This window comes from Peromyscus californicus, unplaced genomic scaffold (assembly GCF_007827085.1).
Source record: "Peromyscus californicus insignis strain IS unplaced genomic scaffold, ASM782708v3 Scaffold_23__1_contigs__length_62951481, whole genome shotgun sequence".
NCBI classification, from domain to species: domain Eukaryota; kingdom Metazoa; phylum Chordata; class Mammalia; order Rodentia; family Cricetidae; genus Peromyscus; species Peromyscus californicus.
Genome location: NW_026294534.1, coordinates 37665513 through 37691917, shown reverse-complemented (window position 1 = coordinate 37691917; position 26405 = coordinate 37665513). Strand labels below are relative to the sequence as shown.

The 26405-nt window shown below is 43.4% G+C and overlaps 1 protein-coding gene across 6 annotated transcripts in view; it reads right to left on the bottom strand.

The window, feature by feature from the left end:
• Irf2 (interferon regulatory factor 2) overlaps nt 1-26405 on the bottom strand; it is a 109310-nt gene that overhangs the window by 39078 nt on the left and 43827 nt on the right. For 5 of the 6 annotated variants that reach the window (XR_008221444.1, XM_052752247.1, XM_052752250.1 and 2 more), the window contains 4 exons: nt 15838-15930; nt 1375-1474; nt 536-712; nt 189-235 (listed from right to left, as the gene is read on the bottom strand). Coding sequence is in view for 5 of the 6 variants with exons in the window: in XM_052752247.1 (XP_052608207.1) it covers nt 189-235; nt 536-712; nt 1375-1474; nt 15838-15924 (411 nt within the window). In the remaining variant the exon portion in view is untranslated. Of the gene's footprint in view, nt 1-188; nt 236-535; nt 713-1374; nt 1475-15837; nt 15931-19066; nt 19219-26405 lie in introns of those variants that run through there. The other variant, XM_052752249.1, reaches the window with a different exon arrangement.

The window sequence follows — 26405 nt, the reverse complement described above, 5'->3', positions numbered from 1 at the left end:
TGTGGACTTGTGTCTGCAAGTGGGTACATGCAGAGGAAGAAATATAAATAGCACATGAAACATAATAGGAAGAGGGGAAAGGGTAAGGCCTGCACAAAGGTCCTGCTACTGCTCTGATGAGACAGACTACGACTCATTAATGCACGGTCCCAATATGGGCTTTCTAAACAACCAAAGACTATTATTACCTTGATGTGCTTAACTCGCTCTTCTTTTTCCGTCTTTGGTTTCTTTCCTGTGGCAACAAAAAGGTAGTTCTGGATCAGTTCACGAAGGACAGAGCAAGATGGGCTTTCCTCCACTAAATTCTTTCTGAAACCCACTGCCTCAGCTATACAAGATCGGAAGCACAAATCTTTTTGCCTTTGGTGCCTTGAAAGTCATTTTCCCAAGGCAAGTGAAGGTGGAATTACCACCTCTAAGATGAACAAGTATTCTACCCTTCAAAGTGACGACAGAGGCAGAAATGAAGAGTCTAAAAGGGCACCATGGTCTACAGTGAGGGATCATTTCTTTAATCTGTAGAGGGCTTTACCTTTTTTAGAAGGGCGTTCGGATAAGGGCAGCATCCGGTACACTCTGAAGGCATTGTTCCCTTTCTTTATACTTCTGTCTTTCACTTCTTCGATATCAGGCAAGGAATTCATGGCACACCGAAAATTCGCTTTCCATGTTTTTGGATCAGGTTTATCTACTCCTGGTTGATGCTTTCCTAGCAAAATAGCCAAAGATAAAGAAAAAGAGAGAGGGCATTAGACACAGGGGAGGAGGTCCAAAACAGTACCGAGAGAGACAGAGAGCAAAAAGCCTCTGTCTAAAGATGACTAACGATCCTGCTTTACCGGAAGCTGAGGTATTTCTAAGGTACAGGCATTTTATTTTAAAAACCTAGACAACAGAGACCACACTTGGACAAGCTGGTCTCTCTGGTTCTACCATCCATATTTGAGGGGAAAAATAAAATGGTAGATGAAGAATCAAACCACAGATAAGTCTAGAAAGCCAACAAGCAGAATTAACTAGCTTCAAGTGTAAGTAAAAAGTCCACTTCTAAAGATAGCTCCCTGCAGAAATTTTGTAATAAATAAATGTATGACTATAAGTTAGTAGTGCTAAAGTTCCCCTAGTAACCCTTAGGAACTTATGAGAATACCACATCTATGGGAAATTTAAAGTCTGGGAACCTCTAGGATGGGTGGGGACATCACTTCTGAGTGATGCTGTCTCTACTCCTCATACATCCCCTAGATGTACCTGGGGACAAGTCACGGGATTTCAGAGCTATCTTCTGAGGTCATAAGGCAGGGTGTTTGTGTAACAAAAGCAAAAGTCAACAATGGCATCTGTGTAAATAAGCAAGCCAAGGGTTAGTACCTGTATGGATCGCCCAGTTTCTGAAGAGTGGGGCATCCTTCTCCACATCCCACCCATGTCTAGCTGCATGCATCCAGGGGATCTGGAAAATCTTCTTTTCCTGAAATGAGATGGGGGTTGGGGGGATAGAAGTTAAGTAAAAACTGAAGTTGTGGGCTTGGCTGAGGACAGCATGGGCTGGTGAAGTTTCAGTGCTAAATTCCACAACTAAGCAACACTGAGTTTGTGAGGGTCTGTAATGAGGTCAACTGTAAAACAAGCCCATGGCCTGGGAAGGTGGATCCACCAGTAAAGAGCATGAAGACCCAAGTTCAAGCACCCACGTAAAAAGCCAGGTGTCATGTGTGCCTGTGTCTTGGTTAGGGTGACTACTGCCATGATGAAACACCATGACCAAAGCAATTTGGGAGGAAAAGGTTTATTTGGCTCATGCTTCCATATCACTTTTCATCAATGAAGGAAGTCAAGGACAGGAACTCAAACAGGGCAGGAACCTGGAGGCAGGAGATGATACAGAGGCCATGGAGGGGTGCTGCTTATTGGCTTGCTCCACATGGCTTGCTCAGCCTGCTTTCTTCTAGAACCCAGGACCACCAGCCCACTGGTGGCACCACCCACAATGGGCTGGGTCCTCCCCCATCAATCACTAATTAATAAAATGCCCTACAGGCTTGCCTACAGCCAGATCTTATGGATACACTTTCTTAATTGATGTCCCCTCTTCTCAGATGACTTTTAGCTTGTGTCAAGTTGACATTAATCTATCCAGCACAGCCTACAATCCTCAAGCTAGAGAAGTAGAGACCAGAAGACCCCTGGAGCATGCTGGCCAACTAACCTTGCTCAATCAGTAGACTCCAGGTTCAGGGAGAGATACTGTCTCAAAAAATAAGGTGGAGAGCCAATATCAAACATGCACAATTACAGACATATGAGCATGCACACATAACACGCACACATATTTGAAGAAAACTGAAATCAAAGAAAAAATCCCACTGCCCCATTGGGTCCCTAATTCTGACAATCTATGCAGGAAGGAATTCAGAGTCTTGCATGGTCTGGAAGAACAGGAGTGTATTGTAAGGTCAAAGGTGAAGATTTATGCGACAGTGATGTGTTCCATGCTTTGTTTCCCTTCCCTTTTGTACAGTCACAGAAAACCAGCCACTGGCTGAAACGTCTAGTATGTATTTATTATTTCTTCTTGTCACGTTGCTAAGGAAATGTCTAGTGTATTGGTGACCACTGCCACAGAAAACAAGTATCTTCCATTTTGCATGGGTATTTACCAAACACAGAGGTGTGTGTGTGTGTGTGTGTGTGTGTGTGTGTGTGTGTGTGTATCATTCTAAATCCCTCCAGGTCCACTGTCCTGGACATAAGAGCAGGAAATGCAAAGATATCCAGTCTGTGAGGTCATACTCATTCTCCAGCAAAAAGTTCGATACATACCCTACATCCTACACTAGACTCTATCTTTCTTACCCTCTGAGCACAGCTCACAACTGCTTAAGCCAAACCCAGCAAACGCACATGCTCAGAAACTAACACTCTAGCAAAAGGTCCTACTCAGAGTGACACCTCACGTGTGAAAGAAAGGTGGGTAGGCCCACCCCCGACCACACCTGTGCGCTACACACCTGACTATGCATGTCCACGTGGGTAGGTCCACCCCCACCCCCACCCCCACCACCACCACACCTGGGCACCACACACCTGACTATGCATGTCCACGTGGGTAGGCTCACCCTCCGACCACACCTGTGCACTGCACATCGGACTATGCATGTCCACATGAGGCTCACTTTTGTTTCTTGCAACCACGGAAGGAGCTAAGTAGATGCTTATCATTTCTATTTTACAAGTGAGGGAACTGAAGAAGCGAATTCAATTATTTTGCCAAGGAACTTGTGGTTCAACATATCTAAATGCAGAGTCAAAGTCGTGTGACCCCTTATTAACCCACACACTGTCTCCCATCTTCTACATTTAGATTTTCTGCCTTGTTGTCTTGGATTCTGTGGAATGTGGGGAGTTTGGGAGCTAAGGTAGGGAGGTGTGTTTTGTTTGTTTTTGTTTGTTTGTTTAAAGCTTTTGGGCCATTCTGATAATTGCTAAGTACCAAGGATCCCTCCCTGCACCACACAATGGGGCAGAAAAGGGAAGGTCAGTAGGGAATTTCCACCAACGGATCTCACATAGTGAAATCTAGAAAAGGACCCAGCACTCTCAAAGAGACCTCTAGACAGAACCACTTACAGGGATTGAACTGACAACATTTTAAAATGCTGTAGAGTTTCCAGAACTGTTATTAGGGGGGAAATCTACTGTATTTATAACAGTCCGTTAATAAAGAAGAACCGAAAGTGACAAACATTTTCATAAACTCTTCACTGTTCGGTGTGTGCTGCCCACAGGTGGGCCAATGAGCCGGGGGATCAGAAGGTTGAGTGGAATTTTAATTTTTTAATGCGTGTGAAAAATCAGAGAGCAAAATTGCTTACTGCAGTTTTTGATGTTCTTGTGAAAAATGAATACAAATAAAAAGAAACTGATTTCATGGAAATGTTTTCCCTGCTGGTCAGATTTCAAAATGCTAGAAGGAGGATGCTGGGGGAGAAAACACATCAATGGGATTAAACCATCAATGGTCCAGCACTGGACTCTGCATACTATTATAATACCTGCTGTAATGAAGCCAGGCAAGATGTGTCCACCAGTGCAATAATGGCATGGATGTTAGCAACCAACTACTTTCTGAGGCCTGTTCCATGGGTGGGAATCTGTGCCTGGCATTGTAAACCGGTTCAAAAGCCATGACTGTGAAAGTCATAAGCCCTAGCTGGGAACCAAGCACAACTTTTTTTTTTTTTTTTTTTTTTGCTAAACTGACATGTTGTCAAACTGCCTTCTCAATATTTTTGTTTATGCCCATAGAATAGTGGTGTTCTCAACCTTAGCTAGAGAAGTCTCTTTTTGCAGTGGGTAGCATTCAGTGTGGACTTGTAACCAGTCAAAGTGCTGAGAATAAGTGCCTACTGAGTGTCAGCCCCCAACAGGACATCTCTATCAATCTCCTCAAGACTCCGGGGACATCACAGAAGAAGGGGCAGAAAGACTGCAATAGTGGGAGAATGGGGAGGAATGTTGTGACATCACATGACTGTTGGGGAGTGCTATGATATCACATGACCACTGCACTTATGAACTGGCAGCAGCTATGGTTATCTGCACAAAACCAAGCCAGTCCAAATTTAGAAAGGAAGGGAGACAGCTCACCGAGTCTCACCCCAGCTGAGAAGATACAATGCCAGTTGATGGCTGCTCAGGGAGGGACGGCCATTTTCCTTTGGGGGTGTGGCTGCTAATATATTGCTCATGCTCTGGCTGCTGGCCCCACACCCATGCACGTGTGGGAGGTGCTAACGGAAATCAGTGGATGATTAAAACAAAAAGACAATGAACATGAAGGTTGGAGGGGGGATATATTCGAGGGAGGTTTAAGAGTGGGAAGGGGAATTGAGGATGGATCTGGTCAAAGTATATTGTTTATATGTATGAAACTGTCAAAGAATCCATATAAAATATTCTGTAAAAAAGATTCCAGTTATTTTTTTCCTGGAATTTACCCCTATAATTTAAAGCTTTCTATTTAAAAATACAGACTCTGAAGAATGTGTTGTACTTTTTTTCTACATGAAAAGAGTTCTGATGTCACCCAATGAGAATTCTGTTCCACAAGACACAGAGTGACATCTTTCCAAGCATTTCATGTAAGTGCACACACACACACACACACACACACACACACACACACACGCACGCACACACACACACACACACACACGCATGCATGTGCACACACATATACATTTGTTCACACACACACACAAATGTGGTCTCATAGGAATCAAACAAAAATCATGAAATCATAAAAATGCTGACTGAATCTAGCAACTGCCAGTACAGATCATGCTGACAGGGGTAAAGAACCCAAATAGAGCTTGAGTCACTAAAGAATTACAGACTGAAACACCAAGCATCTCAACCCCACCAGAATGGCTATAGAGGGGGTAAGAGAAAACGAGAATATAAGAAGCGTTTGTGAGGATCCGGAGATACTGGAACTCCCATGCACTGCTGAGCAAATGTGGAATGCAGCAAAGCCACCGTGGGGGAAATACTCTGGCCATTCCTCAGAAAATTAAACACACAAGTTGCCTGCTGACAACTCCGTAATTTCACTTAATGTCTGGATATGTACTCAAAGAATTATAACAAGTATTCAGCAAACACCGAGATGTGAATGTGCACAAACTTACAAAGCCCAAAGATGGCAACAGCCCAAATGCCCGCCGACTGATGAATCCATAAACTAAGTGTGGCATGCGCATACAGTGGAGTATCATGCCACTCTTTCCTGTATCCCACTGGACATCATTCCGTTTAGTTTGTACAGATCACGTGCACCCACCTGGGTGAACTGTGCAAGACTGTACCGACAAAAAGACTCCCCGACACAAAGGAACAGACACCAAATGGTCCCATTCGTAGGGAATAACCAGGAAGAGCAAAGCTATGAGGACGGAGGGCAACTCAGCTGTTGCCCAGCACCAGCGAAGGAAGCAATGGGCAGTGACTGGTTAATGAATATGGCGTTTGATCTGGGCGGGGTGAAAAAAGGTTTGGAAGGAGATGGTGGTAGTAATTGTGAAATACTGTGAAAGTGCCTAATGTCTCTGAAATGTACACTCTAAAATAGTTAAAGTGGTTAGCTTTTTAAAAACTATACATAACTTTTAACTACTTTTTCATACTGTATAAAAAGCATCCCAGAGTTTAAAAATATTCTAATGGAAAAAAATATGAGTTTTGTATTAAAAATGCATTTTATTTTGTGTTTATATGTATGTGTGTCTGTGTATGTGTTAGGAGGGAAGCATAAGTATATGGGAGTGCAGGTCCAGAGGATCCCCCAGAGCTGGGGTGACAACTGGTTGGGAGTCACCCAATGTGGGTGCCGGGAACTGAAGCAGAGTCCCCCTCCAAGAGAAGTATACTCTCTTAACTGCTGGGCCATCTCTCCAGAGCCAAGATTCATTTTAAAACTGAGATTTGCAACAAGCATTTTTGTCAAAGATCTTTGTGCTTCCATGGACAGAAACCATGTTGTTACATGTCTGTGTAGACCCTGAGGTATCTTCAGAGTCCAGTGGCCCAGAATCCCTCATAGTCCTGCACATGCAGTGGTTGTACACACTTCGAATAGGAAGATTGCTCCCGAGTCCTCCTGTATGTGCGTATGAACAGACCTGCCCAACTGAGGAAGAGCTGGCTGAGTTGAGAAAATCACCTGAGGCTCTCTTGAGCAGGGTAAACAGCACATACCTTAGTCCCCATGGAAACTAGTTCTGTCGCCTCTCTCTGCTTCATTTTCCCCCAACCCTGATAAGATGTTCTAACTGGTTTGTTCCTTCTGTTGGGACTTTTTACCCTGTGCAGAGATAGCCTTAAAAACACAAGCCTGCTTCAAAGTGAAGAAAAGAGAGAGTCCTTTGATCTGAGGAGTGGCCACAGTGTCTTGGTCTAAATGGATCTCTACTGTGAATGTCGACAACCAGAATGGAAATCACACAGAGCCACCAGGGAAATGATGAACCCAGCGGTGGATGCTTCCTTCATTCCTAGATAAATGGCCTCGGAAAATTACAAGCAATCATACAGACAAATCCGGAACTAGCCTGGGTTCTCCACCAAGTCAATGACAAGAAAGAAAGCAAAAACTGGGCACTTCCTGCTCACAGTCAGCAGAGACCCGAGAGTCATAAAGCCCAACCTGCAAACCAAACACAGACATACAGCAAGAAGATTATGCACCATAACCAAGTAGGCTTTATACCCGAGGTGCAGGATGGTTCAACATATGCAAGTCAATAAAAGTAATAGGCCATGTAAAGGCACTTAAAGACAAAAATCACATGATCATCTCAATAGATGCATGATCCAACATGCCTTCATGGTAAAAGTCCTAGATAAGGTAGGCTAGAAGGAATGTAATAAAGGTTGTATGTGAGAAACTCAAGACGACATCATCCTAAATGAAGAAAAGCTTAAGTCAATCCTGCTTAAATCAGGAATGAGACAGGGATGTCCACTAGCCCCACTCCTTTGCAATATTGTGCTCAAAGCACTAGCTAGAGCATCAAGGCAAGAGAAGGAAATTAATTATAGGGATATAACTAAGGTAAGGAGTCAAACCATCTCTATTTGCAGATGACATGATACTATACATTAGAGATCCCAATAATTCTACCCGAAATCTTCTAGAAATGATCAATTCAGCGATGTGGCAGGATACAGAGTCAAGAAAGCATCTCTAACAATGGTGCTGAGGAAACTTACTGTCCACATGCCAAGGAAAGAAACTAGACCTGTATCTATCACCTTTCACAAAAACTAACTCCAAATGGACCAAAGACCTAAAGGTGAAACCTGGAAACCTGAAACTCCTTGAGGAAAACACAGGCAGTACTTACAGGATATAGGTATAGACAATGACTCCCTGGATAGGACTTCATTGGCCCAAGAATTCAGGTCAACAAGTGACAAGTGGGACTTCATGAAACTAAAAGTGCTGTGGGATGGTCTGTATGTCAAATGTGTTGCTCTGATTGGTCAATAAATAAAACACTGATTGGCCAGTAGCCAGGCAGGAAGTATAGGCAGGACTAACAGAGAGGAGAATTGAGAGAACAGGAAGGTGGAGGGAGATACTGCCAGCCACCACCATGACAAGCAGCATGTGAAGATGCCGGTAAGCCACGAGTCATGTGGCAAGGTATAGATTTATAGAAACGGATTAATTTAAGATGTAAGAACCAGATAGCTAGAAGCCTGAGTCATTAGTCCAAACCACTTAAATAATATAAGCATCTGTGTGTTTATTTTATAAGTGGGCTGTTGGACTGCTGGGGCTTGGCGGGACCCGGAGAGAAAACTCTCCAGCTACACTAAAAGTCTTCCACACAGCTAAAGAAACAATTGTTAGGGTGAAGAGGAAGCCCAGAGAATGGGTGGGAATCGTTGTCAGCTATACATCTGAGAAGAGGATTAATATCCAGAATATATAGAGGACTCAAAATGAAAGTCAAACAAAACAAAACGTAAGACCTATTCAAAAAAATGGACCTGAATCTGAACACAGTTCTCAAGAGAAGAAAAAAATGTCTAAGAAATACTTCAGAAAAATGTTCATCATCCCTAAGCCATTAGGGAAATCTACATCCAAATGATTTTGACATTTAACCTCACCCCAGTCAGAGCAGCAAAGATCAACAAACTACTGACAGAAAATGCTGGAGAAGGGATGCGGAAAAAGGAACCCTCACTCACTGTTGGTAGGACTGCAAACTAGTCCAACCGCTCTGTAAATCATTGTGGGGAAGCTAAAAGTAGATCTGCCATGTGACCCAGTTTTACCACTCGGTGGCACAGTCTACTCCATGGATATTTTGCTCAGCATGCCCATTGCTGCTCTATGCACAATACTTAGGAAATGAAAACAACTTCAAAGTCTTCCAACTGATGAATCGATAATGAAAATGTGGTACATACACACTCTGGAAATCAGCTGTAAAGAAAAAACGAAATCATGAAATTTGCAGGTAAATGGATGGAACTAGGAAAGATTGTAGAGTGAAGTAACCCAGACCTAGATAGACAAACATCAAATGTTCTCTCTCATCCAAGGTTTCTAGCTCCAAATCTTCAGGTGTGAGTATATAACATAGACTAACTACGGAAACTAGGAAAGTGAAAAGAGACCATTGCGGGGTCGGGGGTGGGATAGCAATAGAGAACAGCAGGGTAAAGGGATCTGAAGAGGGGAAATGGGAAAAACATGGGGGCTCTAATTAGAAAGGAGAGGGAGAGAAACACAGCAGAACAGACGGTAAAATTACAGTAAGGATGTCTGAAAAAGTCACAAGAAACCATACAATTAACTATTCACTAAAAGTATCTGTAATATATGTAAGTTGGTGTGTAGATAAACATATATAGTTTAAATGAAATTTCCCATCTGGGCTGACAATCCTTCCCCCAAGAGCCACAGACCACCTAGTAAAACTCCAACAAAAGGTATAAGAAGTCCACTTTTGAGTTGTTGGTCAGAGTGTCCCAAAGATTCCCAAAATATTATAGATTCTTGCTATTACCTTTAGTTGCCTACCTCACCTTATCCCACCTTCTAGATGGAAGCTAACTAAGTCCCTATTGTTTAAGACAGTATTCATTTCAGACCAAGGACCTAGAAGCCCTGAGCTGGCTGGATCTAACCTGAAAGCTTCCTCCCTGAAGACTAGCTCTCATGGTATCAGAGGGTGCCATCCCAAAGGAGGGAGGCAGCCAACAATCCACCCAGTTTTGACACCTATGAACCACGAGGATGACCGGCGTCACACGCTAACCCTAAGGGTTCTGTAGTGGTACACATACCTTGGCGGTAACCAACAGCTCTCGAATTGGACTTTGAACTTCAGACCCAGTCATCAAGAGGGAAATCATGTCTGGTACTGAAAACCCAGCCAACTACCCAGGACTAGTGAAATCCAGGCTCTTCAAGGAGAAGCCACAACCTCCATTTCGCTAAACTAGCGCAGTCCCTAACTACATTCTAAATATTTGTTCTTACACCCACAGATGAGTGCAGCTCTCAGCCCTCATCAAGGAAACTCTATCTTTGTAACAGAGAGAGTATTGCAGAAAGCAATCACTCAAAAGGCAGAGTTGTGGAACCCAGTCCTAACTGCTGCATCTGCAATACAACTCTTGCACCTGAGGCTCAGGGATCATTGCAGAAGAGGCGGAAGAAAGATTGTAAGAGCCAGAGGATCAGGAGACTGTGTCTCCTAGATATGTCGGAAAGCACACCCAGGAAGTCTCACCAGCATGGCTGCCTGAACAAGGATGGCATCAAGGGACATGGTAATGTGGAAGGGGCAAAGCTCAGGAGGTGTCAACCCTAGGCAAAGAGCCACGGGCACCCAAGCAAAGCTGAGAGTGAGAGAAATAGTCTTCCCCAGGGGACAGCACACCAACTGGTTATCCAGTACCAAATGATCAATCCTAAAGACATACATACACGTAACATCGTACAGACTGAGCAGGTGGTGGTATTTATGTATTTAGGAATAGTCATATAAAAAAAACAGAAGAAAATGAGGCCATGCAAAGAGAGTAAGTGGGGTTCATGGGAGATTATAGAAGGAGGAAGTGATGTAATTATATTTATATCTCAAAAAATAAACTATTTAATTTAAAGTTATCTTGGGAATACAGAGGCATCTGAATATAAGTGGGACGGTGATACTAGAAAAATTACTATTGACTTTGTCCAATTTACCATGCTATAGTAGATAGGTAAGAAAATATCCTCAATCTTACAGATGTACATCATCATCCAACAGTTTCAAGAGACAACCCCCTCCAACCCAAACAGAGAAGATAAAGCGAGTAGCGAGAAATCTAGAGGTGGGCATATGAGAATTTGGTCTCCTATTCATTCTAGACATATGACTTGACCATACTGCATCATTTTGCCAATACTGTCATAAAAAGTAGATGGTCCTTCCAGGGCCTCATTCATCAGTAATTCAGATGCTGCTTTGGCAACATTCCAGATGTTCATTTGGACTCTTGCAATGAGACCTGTTACATGACAGGTTTCCTTCAACTTTATTAGAAATGGGAATGGAAACAAATGAAGGCACAATTAATCACCTACTGTGTCTTACTAAGAATGCCCTACACGGGCTGGACTCTTCCTTGGAGATAGACACAACAGCAGCCAACCCACTTGTCCTAACTTTGATCTCTCTTTTTCTTTCTTTTTTCTTTTTTTGTTTGATTGTTTTGTTGTTGCTGTTGTTGTTCTTGTTTTCGTTTTTGTCATGTTTTGAGGCAGGGTTTCCATATAGACCCATTTAGACTCAAATGCTCAGCAATACTGAGTATGAAGATTACAGATATACACCACCATGTTTGTTAATCTTAGTGTAAAAAAAAAGCCATGAATTTGGGTCATGACCTTCATTCATAGGTATAGATAAATTGCTAAACAGTCTTATAAAATAAAAAATATGGAGCCAGAATTTGGGGTTAAAGCCTGAGAGATCAAAGGAATAGGAAAAACCACAGCTCCTCCTACTTGGTCAGGCAAGAGGTCTGGCGCTGTGCACAGAGTAACCATCAGGACAGCCATGCCCTGTACCAACAGCTCCCAGGCATAGGTAAAAAATGCATTCTGAGTGTCAACTGCTATGGTCTGGATGTGGCTAGAGTGTTTCTTGCAAGGCTTTCTTAAGGTCTGCAGCATGGATGGGTTGAGATGATGGAAGCTTTAAGTGATGGGGGTCCAGTGGAGAACAATGAATCACAGGCTCTGCGCTCATGAATGGGTTGGTGCTGTTTGGGGAAGTGGGTCAGGTCTGGTAGGAGTATCCTAGTTCCTTAAAAGAATCTACTGGGATGGTTTGTTTGTTTGTCATTTTTAACAGCAAGCTGCCCTGCCCAGGTCTTCTCTCCTAGCTTTCAGATTTCCCTCCTCTGTTGTTGGCCCTCTGTCAAGCAGCCCTCATCAGGACACGTTCTGCTCCAGCAACCTGTACAGAGAATCGGACAAATTCCATGGCATGCAGTTTAACACATTCTGTTACAGCAGTGCACCAGAACACCAACTGTGTTGTAAGAGAATCACAAAGTCTTGGGGCTGGTGCATACCTTTCCCTAGAGTCCCAACAGTCTTCAACAGCAAATGAGGTATTGGAAAGACCTCAATCCGCTCAAAATACCAAGAGGGGTCTGGGAATCCTTGTGATGGAAAAACAACAGACTCTTGGTGATGGATGAATGTCAACAAGCCTAAGTTAGAGAAAACCTTTAAAAGGTCCCCATGGGAGTTTAGGTATGGATAGAAAACACCCTGACCCATCTCAGGCCTACACTGTCCATGTGCACAGAAAACACACCTGCTGTAGTGGGTCACCTGTCTAACAGGGACCCTCAGACACTGAGAAGCCTAGGCATTCCTGTGTCAATACTGTCCTGAGAAACCAAGGTAGCAGGAGCCAGTGACATGTTCCTTTCAATCAGATGGCCCCAAGTCCAGCTCTAGCCGAAGTGCCTGTAAGATGGCAAGGAGGTCCCCTTCCCTACTCTTCTCTGGGAAGAGAATTGTGGTGCCAGGAGACTGAGAAGGGATTCCCAGCAGGGAAGGGTCCCTGAGCACGTCAAGGGTTTGGTTATACAAAGAAAAATGATTGTCTCTGGCCCTAGAACAGAAAATATGAACAGGGCTATGTGTATACCTCACTGGCAGAGTACCTGCCCAGCAGCACAAGGCTTTTTATCCCCAGTGCTGGAGATAATGGGCAGCAAAAAAGCTGTCTCCACAGAGGAGGAAGTACTTAGAGGGTGCACTTTTTTCCTAGGGCTATTATAAAAAAATGGCCACACCCTGGGTGGTTTACAATAGAAATGCATTCTATCACAGTTCTCAAAGTCAGAAATCCAAAGTCAATGTTTTGGCAGACTTTTTTTTTTTCTTCAAAACTTCTAGAAGAGTCTTTTCTCCCTCTTGCAGCTTCTGAAGATCTCGGAATCCCTTGGCTGTGGCTTCATTGCATCCACCTCTCTCTTCACAAAGCTTTTCCTCTGTGTTCTTCTGTCTCTTGTAAAGACACCTGCCCTTGAACTCAGGGACCCAGGCAGATAACCCAGATGCTGTCATCTTGAAGTCCTTAACTGCACTAAAAGCCCCTTTCCAAATAATGTCACATTCCCAAGTTCTAGAGGTTGGGATGGGTCTCTGGAGGTAGAGACTACTGGTCAACCTCCTGCAGAGACCACCTAACTACAGGTTGCCAGTGCCTAGTTGACAAAAGAGGTACAATGGCACCCATGGTCTCCACATACAGATGTGCTTCAGGACAAACAACAGTGAGAACAGACAACCCAGGTGTTGGAAAAAGAAAGAGCAGAAACAGACCACTTGCTTCTCTTGAGAATTGAGAAACCCATACTTCAGTCTCACACCATGAGTCCAAACAAGTCCCCCTTACCTCTCTGTACCTCAGTTTCCTAGTCTGCAACATGAAAAATAACAGCCTTTTCCCAGAGTAGGGATTAAGTGAGTTGATGTATGTAATGCTTTGCTTAGAAGAGGAAATAGCACAAAATACTTAGCAAACATCAGCTGCCATTACTATTTTCTGTTACCCTACATTTCCCCATACTGTCTCTAAACTAACACCCTCTTTCCTTTTACCTATATTTGTTCTGCTGCTCACTGAGCAGTCAAGGGTGGTCTGAGTTCGTGCTTGTATTTTTAGAAGAGACTAACTATATACCTAAACCTCAACTAACTATAGATGCTGCAAGCTGAGGAAAAAATATATTGCTTGCCACAAAACGTTCCAGTACAGGACAAATCATGTGAAGCAAGTACATAGTTTATTTATTTCAATCTTCTCTGTGGTCCACCTTATTTCAGAAAAGACTCGAACAGATATTCAATTAGTTATAGTAAATTCAAAATAAATGGGCAAGAGAAAGAATAAGGTTTAAGAGGTATCAGAAAAGACAACATGAAACCAGAAGTTTTGAGGTTTGGGTATTTTTTTTTTAATTTCTCTACAATAGCTTTCTCACTCATTAAAAGCAGGCCACAATCTGCTCTCTGGCTTTAAGCTCTTACACCTGGTGTGAAAATAAAGCCTGACCCATTAAATTATTCACCACATCCTTAAGATTGAAAGATGAGGGGAGCAGAGTGGAAAAGAAGAAAGAGACATTTGCTCACAATTCTTGGTGTTCTTGTGGAAGGAGAAAAAATCCTCCCTTGAGCCTCCTTAGAGAAGTCATAACATATTCAGCTGTTACTCTGAACCAGTATTTCTCAAGCTGTGGGATCATGACCCCTTTGGGGTTGAATGACCCTTTCATAGGAGTTACACATCGGATATCCCAAATATTAGATATTTATATTATGATTCATAACAGTAGAAAAATTATAGTTATGAAGTAGCAACAAAAATAATTTTATGATTGAGGGTCACCACAACATGAGGAACTGTATTAAAGGATCGCAGCATTAGGAAGGCTGAGAACCACTGCTCTAGACTGTGCATTTTTAGATTAAAAACAAAGTTGCCCACATTATCTCTCTTCGATTCACCCCTAATAGCTAGATCAGTTAAATTGAGAGTGTTGCAGTTAACAAAGTGTGTGTGTGTGTGTGTGTGTGTGTGTGTGTGTGTGTGTGTGTGTGTGTGAATATAGGGAAATGTAAGCAATTAACAACGACTTTTTTAGGGTAAGTGGGCATACAAGCAGGGTTTCATGTAATAACAGTACTTCTCTTTTTGTTTTCTGAGACTGGGTCTTGCTGTATCCAGACTGACCTAGAACTTACTCTATCAACCAGACTGGCCTCAAACTCACAGGGATCCTCAGCTGCCTGCCTCTGCCTCCCGAGTGCTGGGATTAAAGGTAAGCAATGCCACACCCAGCACAACAGCACTTTTTAAAAAAGTACTTTTAAGAGGCAAAAGCAAAAGTTCCTGAAATAAAGAAACATTTAAAGGCTAAGATCCTCCACTCAGACAAAACCAAACACCACACGGAGCCCTGTATCCTTTAGTGCTAGAGAAGCTGGAGCAGCGAAGACAAGATCTGAGGAAAGGGTGGAGGGCAGGGTTCTGTGGAGAAGCCACAAGAGGAGCTTCACAAAGTCACCTGAAAACCAAAGCTACAACCAGTACTCGGGTTGAGGTGACAGTCTGAGAAGAAGACAGGGGGAAAAAAAACCTTAAAAAAAAAATGAAAACTTTACCATAGAGAACTTACAAGAGAAAAGCATCATGGTGGGACATGAGCCAGCTCCAAAGTCTACAAAGTCTCATGAACTTCTGAACAGTGAGAGCAGTCATACTGAAGCTGTGGGGCTCCACGCCACATTTTATATTTCTCCTATCCATTGTATTTTTATGTACTTATCCATCACAACAAAAAAAAGGTAAATCAGTGACCGTTAAAAAACAATTAGCTTTGTATCCTCCTTCATGACTCACGTGTTCATTACCTGGATTCCATCGTTCCTCGTCACCTAAATTTACTCTTTCTTTGTACCCCACTTTACTTCAGAAATGTGACCAAAACCTTTTTGACATGAAAAATGAATGTTTTGTGATCATTGTTAGCTGGGTGTCCCCTGTATGAATGAGCATAAGATTTTGAACACAACTTTATTTGGTGGTCCAGTGGGCACACTTTCAACAGGAAACACCCCTTCTCTTCCCTTCCCTCCCCTTCCCTTCCCTTTTCTCTTCTTTCCTCCCCTTCTCTCTGTCTCACATTCCCCCCACAACACACATACTCACATACACACACACCCAACATACCGACCTTGTTCAGCCACTTTAGCCCTGGTATCGTATTCGAATTTATCTGTTCCTCCAGCCATGGGCGCATCCGCATCCTTTCCACCGGCATGGTACTCTGTGGCAGAAGAGAAGCACAGCATTTGGTATTTCTGTGACTGACCGTCTTATCTGCATCACCAAGTTCTACATCCTTGGCATGACCCTTTCCTAGGCTCCTCTTCCTAGGGAGGAGTTGGGTATATCCAGCTCTCCTGCCACCTGCTCTTTTGCCTAGCCTGCTCTTTCATTGGGTAGGAATATGGACCAGGCCTCACATTCTCTATACTGACTCTCAACTGAAGAAAGTTTTTATGGACATGGTAGTGACTTTGTCTCCAGCCAATCTTTACCCTCCCCCATCCTCTCTAAGCTGGGCTTATAGCATAAACTGTCAACATACCAGACATTCAAGGACCAAACTTTTACCTTCCAAACGCCAAGCAAATGCCAGGCAAACAGTTCTGAGGCTAACTCTGGTAGCCAGTGCATTCCTTGGAGGATCTAGGCTGTATACATAATCAGACCTCTGAATACTGGCACTAAAGCACTGATTGATTTGGTTTCACGGAAGGTTTGTTACCGACCAGCCATTCCCTCTAGACTCACTTTATGCTCAGAGCTCACCAGCACCTTGCCCTGTCCTCATCTTGGCTCCTACGTCAACTCTCGCGCCACCTCTTAGTCATTCCATCCAGCGTTTTCCTTCAGGACCCGCCTCCCGGCTCTGACTCAGCCACATGCCTTTTCCCTTTGCTCGCTCTCCCTTTGAAAGTCACTTGCATGGCTGGACTATGGTTCCTCTAGCAGACCACACAACGCCTCTCTCCACTCCCACCAGACTCCTTCCACGGCAGTCTTTCCTTTCGCCACCCAAACACAGCTACTGTGCAATCACTGATAAAGTCGCTTCCAACTCTGCACCCTACATCCTCATGATACTTAGGTCTGTACATTTACATTCAGTCTGGTGCCTGAAAGCAAGGTGACCCTGACTCAGGCGTCCCCTCTACAAGACGTCCCGGGCAATGTGACATGACAGTCCTCTATCTCTTTTCCTCCAAAATGAACTGAGAAGTCTACACAGACGAATGTGGATCACGATGATTCATGTCTCATTATTCTCTCCTCCATCTTGCCAAGCTCTGCCCTATTGCTCTGTCCTCAGCTAGGGCCAAGAGACTAAGCACCATTATGTGAATCAGCAAGGGTTTCACCTTTGTACATGGGATCCCCCACCTTTTCCCTGTTCCCCTCCCACAGCTCAAGCCCTCTGTGCTTCTTGCTCACACCAAGCTCTCCCTTCCTCTTTGGCCCTGTCAATCTTTATCTGTCTTCCGAGACCTAAGCTCTACACCTCTTCTCTGAAAAGTCATTCCAGATCACTCCAGCCTGAAGCAACCAACCCTTCCTCTTCCAACTCCTCCACTTCTCACAGATCGTCCTCTGATTATCTGAGGAGCAGACATTGCTTTAGGGCAGCCGTTTTAGTCTCGGCTCTCATCTCATCTCTTATTATGCCTATAAACTTTTCAGCTGTGCACAGCCTCGCTCACCATGCAAACTGTGAGCTCTTTGAGAGGATGAACTTCACTCCTTCGAGTGAAATGCATAATCCTGTGAAGCCAAGTTCTGCCTTGGCTTACCACAGTAAATGTTCAACACAAGGACCAGGCAAGTTCTAAGCAAGCCATGCAATGCTGCTATGGAACAGCGGCCTTGTGCAACATCTGCAGGCTCCAGGTGGCCACTCTTTGAGACAGTAATAGGAACCTTAGAGACGTTACAAAAGGACATGTGATGATGATGAGCAGTCACCAATACAGCTGCTTTTCATGAATCTCAAAGTGTCCCATTCATGCATTCATTCACCCACTGACTCATTCATCATCTATCCATTCAAGGATCTTGGATTGAAAATGAGAGTCTGGGAGTTGGGTATGATAAAACATTCCCTGACATCGTGATTCTTACAGGATTCAGGACTCAGTCAAGAAGGGAATTAGAAACCTGTCGGGCTTTGTGTATAGGTGTCCGGAGTTACCACAGAGTTCTGAAAACACTGGGAAAAGTTACACACACTACTGCCTCAAGGCTGTGCCCTGCAGAGTGGTGACCACAACCTACTCAAATCTTCCCTCAGAAGAAGACCTCAAGACATGAAGCGGGACAGAACAGCAGGATTAGGGACAGTTGCACAAGTCGTTAGCAGACAGAAACAGATCCCACTTCTGAGGTGACAATCTATGAGAAGTGCTGCCGGCATGCCTAAACTCGGTGACAGGGCAGTCTGAGAGACACACCTGAGTAGCCCCTGCTTCCTTTGCAAATCATCACAGTATGTTTCCTTCCATGTTTATTCATAAATAACCTATTCAGAGAGCTGACGCACATTATTTCCAAGTTCTGTACCTGGGAATTATCTTACTAAAAAATGTATTTGTAACTGCAAAATCCACCCTTACAGTGCTTTCTATGGTCATTACAGATTTGGGCCAAAGGGTAAAATACAAGATGCCTCGTATGAATGCAGCCAGCTGAGGTCAACAAAGCAACACTGTATGTTTTTTGCTGCCCGTCTCCTACAGCAAACCAGAGTCCTTTCCACAGTCTACTTCATTTTTAATATCTCTGAGCTTTTTGTTGTTCACTTTATCATTTAAAATGCCCCCAAAGTAGTACTGAAGTACTGTGTTGTGTTTCTAAGCACACACACACACACACACACACACACACACACACACACACACACGGCTGTGCTGTACCTTATGGGAAAAATACATGTAATCAGACAAGCTTACTCAGAGTCAGGCATGAGTCATATCAGAGTTATATATGCTTGGCTGTGAGTTCATTTTGTTGTTGTTGCTGTTGTTTATTTTTGAGACAGGGTCTTTCCAGGTAGTCCCAGCTATCCTGGAATTCGATATATAGACCAGACTGGCCTCAAACTCACAGAGATCCGCCTACCTCTGCCTCCTGGGTGCTGGGATTAAAGGCGTGTGCCACCTCGCTCGGTGTAAATTCAGTATTAATCAACAGTGTGTATTAAACAAAGCATCTTAAAACATCAAGGCTATATATTTACCTACTGGTGAAAATGTCCTGACCAGAGTCTCACTAGAAGACTCACACACACCAAGAAGAAACTGTGGGCCTAGACATGGAGTGAAGACAGTCACATGAAGCAGCAACAGAGACCGGGTGAATCTTACCCCAAACCAACTAATGCCCAAGGCTCCTAGAATCTAGATGTAACAAGGATGGAGCCTCTCCTCCAGCCTTCAGAGGAAGCACGATCCTGCTAACACCTTGGTTTTTGACTCACGGTGGAACTGCGGCGAATACACTGCTATTGTTTTAAGCCATACGGTCTGTGTTATGGCAACCCTAAGAAAGAAGAAAACATAAAGACAAAGAAGGAGAAGGACCAGAAACCAGACAGCAGTCAACAGCAGCTGGCCCTGGAAGGCCATTGTGCAACATCCCCTAATGCCAGAGAGAAAACTAATAAGCTCTTAGGTCCCTGGACCATGCTCTGAGAAGCCAAGATCCAGATGCCCTTTAATTGTTCCATATGAATTGCCTGGATATTCTGTGGCATCCTACAATGTCTGGTCTTTCTGGCGGCAGATCTTTTCCATTCATCTAATTGCCAGGCTTTACTGCTTCATCTGTCCATTAGCCCATCCCTAACAGGGATTCAGTTCAGTCCAAATTCAAAGTTTACCTCTTCCCTAGCCAAAATACTAGTTGTTTGGTTTGTCCCTCAAAGGTTCATACGCTAGAAATTTGGTTCCTAGTGTGGTAGGGTGAGTTGGTGGAACCTCAAGCGGTAGAGGCTACTGCTAGGTCATGAGGCTATGGTGCCTCCAGCATCATGAGCAGATCAATGCTAGCTCTGGAACAGGTCAGGTCCCTGGGACTGGATTTGTTCCTGAATCAGTGATGGGAAAGAGCTGGAGAAAGGGCTCAATGGTTATCAGCACCAGCTGCTCTTATAGAGAACCAGAGTTTGGTTCGTAGAACCCACATGGTAGCTCACAACAGTCTGTAATTCCAGTTCCAAGGAACCCGATCCCTTCTTCTGGCCTCTACAGGCACTGCATACGTGTGACGCCTAGACATACATGCAGGCTAACACCCACACACATAAAATAAAAATCAATCATGAATAAAGGAGGGCTTCCATAGGCAAGCCTTGCACCTCCCCCTCAACCTTAATTCCAAACACTCCCTGTGATGTCAGCTGCCAGAAGTCCCCACCACCTCCATGCTCCCGAACCTCCAGAACATCGAGCTTAGCGCAAATCTTCTGTCATAAAGACCCAACCTCGGGCGTTTTGTTTCAGGAACACAAAATAAGCTAAGACGTGTGAATAAACATGTAAAAACATTTAGGAATTTTCTGTATTTGTTTCCATTGTTTTTCTCCCATTGCACACAGCGTCTGTGCTAAGATTATCACACACTGAAGGAGAAAGTGTCTTGGCTTTGTTTGCACTGCCCTGTCTCTTGAGGATTCACTGAGCCCTACATTCTGACAGAAGTGCCCCAGTATCTATAATAGCTACCTCTAAAAAAGTGATGACATTATCCTTGCTTTTATAATTATCTACCGAAAAAAAAAAAGAAAGAAAAAAAGAAAAGCTAAATTTTTCCAACCAACCGGAGTTGGCTCAGTGGGGGCGGGGGGGAGCACACGAAAGCAGACAGAACTGACTCCACAAGCAGAGAGAACCGACTCCACAGAGTTGTCCTGTGACCACCACATGAAGACCACGGCACGGGCTCTGACCTTCGAATACGAAGAAAGTACTTACGGTTTCTTTGCGGCAACCTCACTGATAACTAACCTCGCTACTCTCGCCCCATGAGGCCAGCTTAGGTAAAATAAGAGTTACCTGAATGAACACAATACTGTGACAGCTGATGGATCTAATGATAAGTAGCAGGATGGCTCACTGCTCAGGTGGGATACAGCCAAAGGCACGAGGTTGCATTACACCACTCAGAACCGTGTGTGATGTTAAACTTCATGCTTGTTTATGGAATTTTATACTTAATGGTTTCAGAACACAGTTGACCCAAGGCAATAGAAACCACAGGATGCAAAAGCCCACGATAAGATAGAACCACCATATGGTTGTCCGTGGTGTTGAGGCCACTGCATAAAGCCGTGCAGTGATTAATATACCATGGAGCTGACAATGTCGTGGTCCTGATTAGAGCTATCATCAACCATGTTTATTAATTTCCATCTAAATAACTGAGATTTTGTTCTTGGTATAGTAATACTACCCATGACTACTATTGCTATTATCTTCTGATGGACTGGGTATTAACACTAAGGTTTTGTTGAATTTTGTTATGTAACTATTGCAGCCCTAGGAGATGGGGGCTTGTCTAGGACATACCAAGCCCTATAGAGGAGTAGGTTGGAGAACTGCTGGAAGGCAACCTGCTAGGGGAGCTGAGATCTCATCAAGTCTATGTGATGGGGGAGGCCCAGGTTCTACCTGTGATTCTAGAAAGCCCTTTATTAGGATGGCCTCTCTATTATTCTGATATTTCCTTCTCCGGTTTCTCTTTCTTATATGCCACGAGTACATGCATCTGCCTAAACTACAATTTCCATCATGTTGATGTTCTGTTATCTTCTAGAGATGTCTAAACATCCTAGAGGCAGTGCTGACTCCTGGGAGGGGGTTAGGAGGCTCAGAAGCTGACCAGAACTTGGGATACATTCAAGTGACTAAGACGACCACTGAAGATCAGCACTCAACCAGGAAAAGGAGGCCCTGGAGCCTCGCCAAGCTCTCTAACGAATAAACCCACGGGGCTGGAGAGGTAGCTCGCCAGTTAGCACTTGCTGCTCTTTTTTTTTTTTTTTTAAGACCACGGCTTGTTTCCCAGCACCCAAGTTAGTGGCTTACAACCACCTGTAACTCCAGCTCCAGGAGGCTCCGATGCCTCTAGCCTCCGAGGGCACCTGCACTCACATGTACACACACACACACACACACACACACACACACACACACACACACAATTGAAAATAAAATAAAACAAATGATAGTAAATCAATAAGAATAAATGGATGGACTCAGAAAATGCTTCAGTCAGGAAAGCACTTGCTGGACATGAAGACCTCAGTTGGATCCCTAGAGCTGACATAAAAAGAAACAGTATACGTAAATTGCTAGCTGTGGCAACACACATCTATAAACCTAGTTTTGGGGGAAATGGAGACAGAAGGATCTTTGGGTCTTGCTTGCTGGCCAGCTAGTCGAGCAAAATTGATAAGCTCCAACGAGGGACAGTATCTCAAAAAATAAAAGGGAGAGCAATCGGCAAAGAGATGTGATGTTGGCATGAGGTTTCCACATGCACACAGACACATGTGCACACATGTCTGAATACACACACACACACACACACACACACACACACACAGAGGCACATAAACTGACCTAAGTGGAAATACACCAAGTAAAGATGGGAACCCAGTTTTGAATCATCTCAATTTCTAATCAAATTAAACTAGACTGGAGCTTCCAAAAAGGAAATGTAAATCTTATATTGAGGAAAGTAACATTATCCAAGAGTTAGCCATTATCTCCGGAGATCTTCATATGCAGTCAACAGCATTCAGTCACTATAGCTAGAAATATAAGGATAAACAGCAACAAACAGAAAATCAAGAGAAATAATGAACAATAGAAACAGACCCATAGGATATAAACACAGGTCTTAAACAGATACAGTGTTACACAAAGACACAGACTAAATGTCTTCAGGCATTTATTTTAGACAGGGTTTCACTACGTAGACCAGGCTGGCCTCAAACTCACAGAGATCCATCTGTCTCTGCCTCCCAAAATCTGACTGAAAGCCTGAACCACCACTCCCAGCCCTTGGATAGTTTTAAAAACAGTGATGCCTAATATGTTTAAGAAATAAAAGGCAAAGGTGAAGATTTTTTGTCAGAGAAACTATTTTAAAATTTTAAATTAGAGACTTAACGCATGTCACTAAAATGAAGAACTCAATGGATGGGCCAAAAAATAGCTTTGATACTTGGGGGTGGGGGTGTGTGGTATGTGAACCTAAAAAACAGGTCAAAGGAAATATACAGAACGAAACTGATAGACAAAAATATGAAAACATGTAAGAAGGTCATAAGCTCCACAGAGAAAACACTGTAGAGTTTAAAATACGAGCAATTTGAAAGTCTGTGAAAACAGGAAAAAGAGTGAGTTAGAAACAGTTCTTGAGGAGACCATGACCAGACATTTTCTAATCACAGATTAAAATGTCACTGAAAGCCCTAAATGGGCAGACACAAATAAAAACTATACCTAAACCAAAAACAGAGAAAAAAATGGAAAAACCCACTAGAGGGCAAAAGACTCATTACCTTAAAAAAAAAAAAAGTTATAAAACATCCCAGACCTAAATGCTCTACAAGTCCCTGCTCCACAGAAACCATGGAAGACAGAAGGCCTTTGAGGAAAGTCTTGGGCCAGCTTGGTTTAGCAGACAGTCATGGGCCACCAAGCCAGACGACTTGAGTTCAATCCCCACCACACCATGATGAAAGCAGGGAACCAACTCCTTCAGGCTGCATTCTGACCTCCACACTGTGATTGGGTACACACACACGCGCGCGCAAACACACACACACAGAGTGCAAAAATTAATTTTGAAGAAAAAGTATTAAAGGAAAACAACGGCTTTGTGGATTTTTATGCCCAGACAATATTTCCCCCAAGAATAAAGATGAGATCAAGGCATCTTTACTCAGACAAAAAACATACAGATTTCCACCACAGACTAAATATAGTGGAGCGTCCTATAACCCCAGCTCTCAGGAAGCCAAGGCAGGAGGGTTAAGTTCAAAATGAGCATGGATTTCACAGTGAGACCCTGGCTCAAAACAGAGAGAGAGGAGAGAGAGAGAGAGAGAGAGAGAGAGAGAGAGAGAGAGAGAGAGAGAGAGAGAGAGAGAGAGAGAGAGAGAACAGATTAGATTAAAATTCGAAAACACACAACTGTTACCTTCCAGAACTTTCTAGACAGTTTATCAGTTCACTATAGCACGAGTCCAGCAGGACAGGTAAAAGCCAGATGTAATGAAAAACTGACGGGAAGTAAATTACTAAGGACAGAGCGAAGTTTGAGTCTGTGTCCTAGAAGATGACCACAGCCATGGCCTGCCCTAATTCTCTCGCAGATACATCAGTTTTCAAAAGTGCCTGTGAGGGCTCTTGGAACCTACCAGCCCTCCTCACAGAGCTATGTCCCCAGCCCTCTTCCCAACCTCCAGGATTTTCTGCTCTCCTAACAAGAGGCGCTGTAAATCTAACTTCATTGGTGGAAGCGCTTCTCTCACGGTGCTCGCTACTGGGCACTCCTGTCTACAGGCACATGCTATCTGGGTCTCCAGTCACCCTCAATAGATCTTAAACCATGGCATGACAGGAAACTGTGCTCAGTGCAGCAGCAGGTGGGAGGGTTCCAAGACATGTAAGATGTGACCACTACCCTCTGGGAACTCATAAATTAGCTGAGGATGTGAGACATAAATCATATAAAGCTAACTAATAATTCTGTAATTATCATAATAAAATGATGCAGCGGAGACCAGAGATTCGCCTGTGATTAATTGCCAACTAAGTTAACTAGTTCATGAGGAAAACATAAATCACTATTAATTGGATTTCCAAGGAAAGTATTATGACGGAGGGAGAGCATATGGGATGGGCGGAAATGCCCGGGTGAGGAGAGAGTTCAACAGACAAGATGAGTTAGATAAAAGTGGGTCAAAGCAGTGCTGAGGGGGGGCGGGGTGTGGCTGATGGGGACAGAGAAACTGCCCCGTGCACCATCACAGGTGAAGCTCCTGGGTCACCTCCCATAGGAGAAACAAGTCCTAGATACTTAATGTTGACCTTCAGTCACACACAGAACAGCCTTAACCATTAGGTATCATTATCTATCTTTTAGAGATGAGTAAAAGTAGCTAAAAGGGGTACCCTATCCTAAAAGGTGGTAATAAGTTAAAAAGAAAAATTAAAAGGGAGGAAGAGTAGGGCTGAGGGAAGAGGAAGACCAGGAAAGAGGGGGAGATGTTCCTTCCAGGAATGAAAAGGGGAAAAAACCTACAGTACAATTAAAAGACTATGACAGTAACTTCCAATAGTAATTCTTCCTCAGCATACAATAAGCTGTCCCCATTTCTTAAGAGCTCATTTCTTCTGTGATGTTCTCTACTCCTCACACTGACTGTTGTGCGCTTCCCAGCAACAGTAAGAACTTCCATGCAGAAGTACACGAACTGGGAGGGAGCTGAAGATGAACAGTGGACATCACCACGATTTTCAATCATTCAGCCTTCCAGCAAGCCACCTGTGTGCAATGTCTCACCGCCAGCCTGGAGCCCAGGGGGTGAAGCCACTTACTTAACCTGACCTTAGAGAAGAGGAGGAGTTCAGGTTCAAACCCAAGTCTCTCTGCCTCCATCGGCCACTCCAGAACCCAGTGTGTTCTCAAACCTCTGGCAATAGGCCACTGAGGCACTATGTGGTCTGTTTGGGGGTTTTGTTGTCGTTTGTTTTTAATTAAGATTGGTGTTCTTGGTTTATAAACATCAAATTTAATCTAATTTTAATGTACTGAAGTATAAAATAGAAAATATAAGCAGGGACTACAAATGAAAGCCAATATAATTGTAAGAAATTTCCTTCTACTTTGTATCTTAAATGTACTTGTATAGATACTATGTACTTGTATCACAGATGGTACTATGATACTAATACTATGCTATAGTATTGATGATAGCATTTGATACTAATACGATGCTATAGTATTGATGGTAGCATTTGATACTAATACTATGCTATAGTATAGATGGTAGCATTTGATACTACTACTATGCTATAGTATAGATGGTAGCATTTGATACTAATACTATGCCATAGTATAGATGGTAGCATTTGATACTAATACTATGCTATAGTATAGATGGTAGCATTTGATACTAATACTATGGTTGATAAAGCTGAAAAATAATTACATTTAGACTGAACATTTAGAGTGTGTGTGTGTGTGTGTGTGTGTGTGTGTGTGTGTGTGTGTGTGTGTGTGGTGTGTAGACAGGGAGAGAGAATACTGGCAAGAAACAGGAGGCCAAAGAGGGATCCAGGGAGACAAGAAGAAATAAATCCATCCTTAGTAACCTATGGGCTACTGGGAGTTAGAAGTGAATCAACAAGCGCTTATTGGCATTTGCTTGCATAAAAAGATCATGTTCAGAGTCAAGATAGTATGACATGATATGTTAAGGGTTCTGGGGCCCTCACACTTGGCTATGTTTCCTACTTCTCAGTCTGTGCTATTTGTACATATCACTCTACATATTCTGGCGGGACGCTGGAGAAGTAAGTCAACAACTGCGGGTCATGGAACCAGAAAGATGTTTTGACATTTCCGTGGAGTGCCAGACAAAGTGGGGGAAACCTAAGGCCATCCACACCAATATAAAGTTGATTT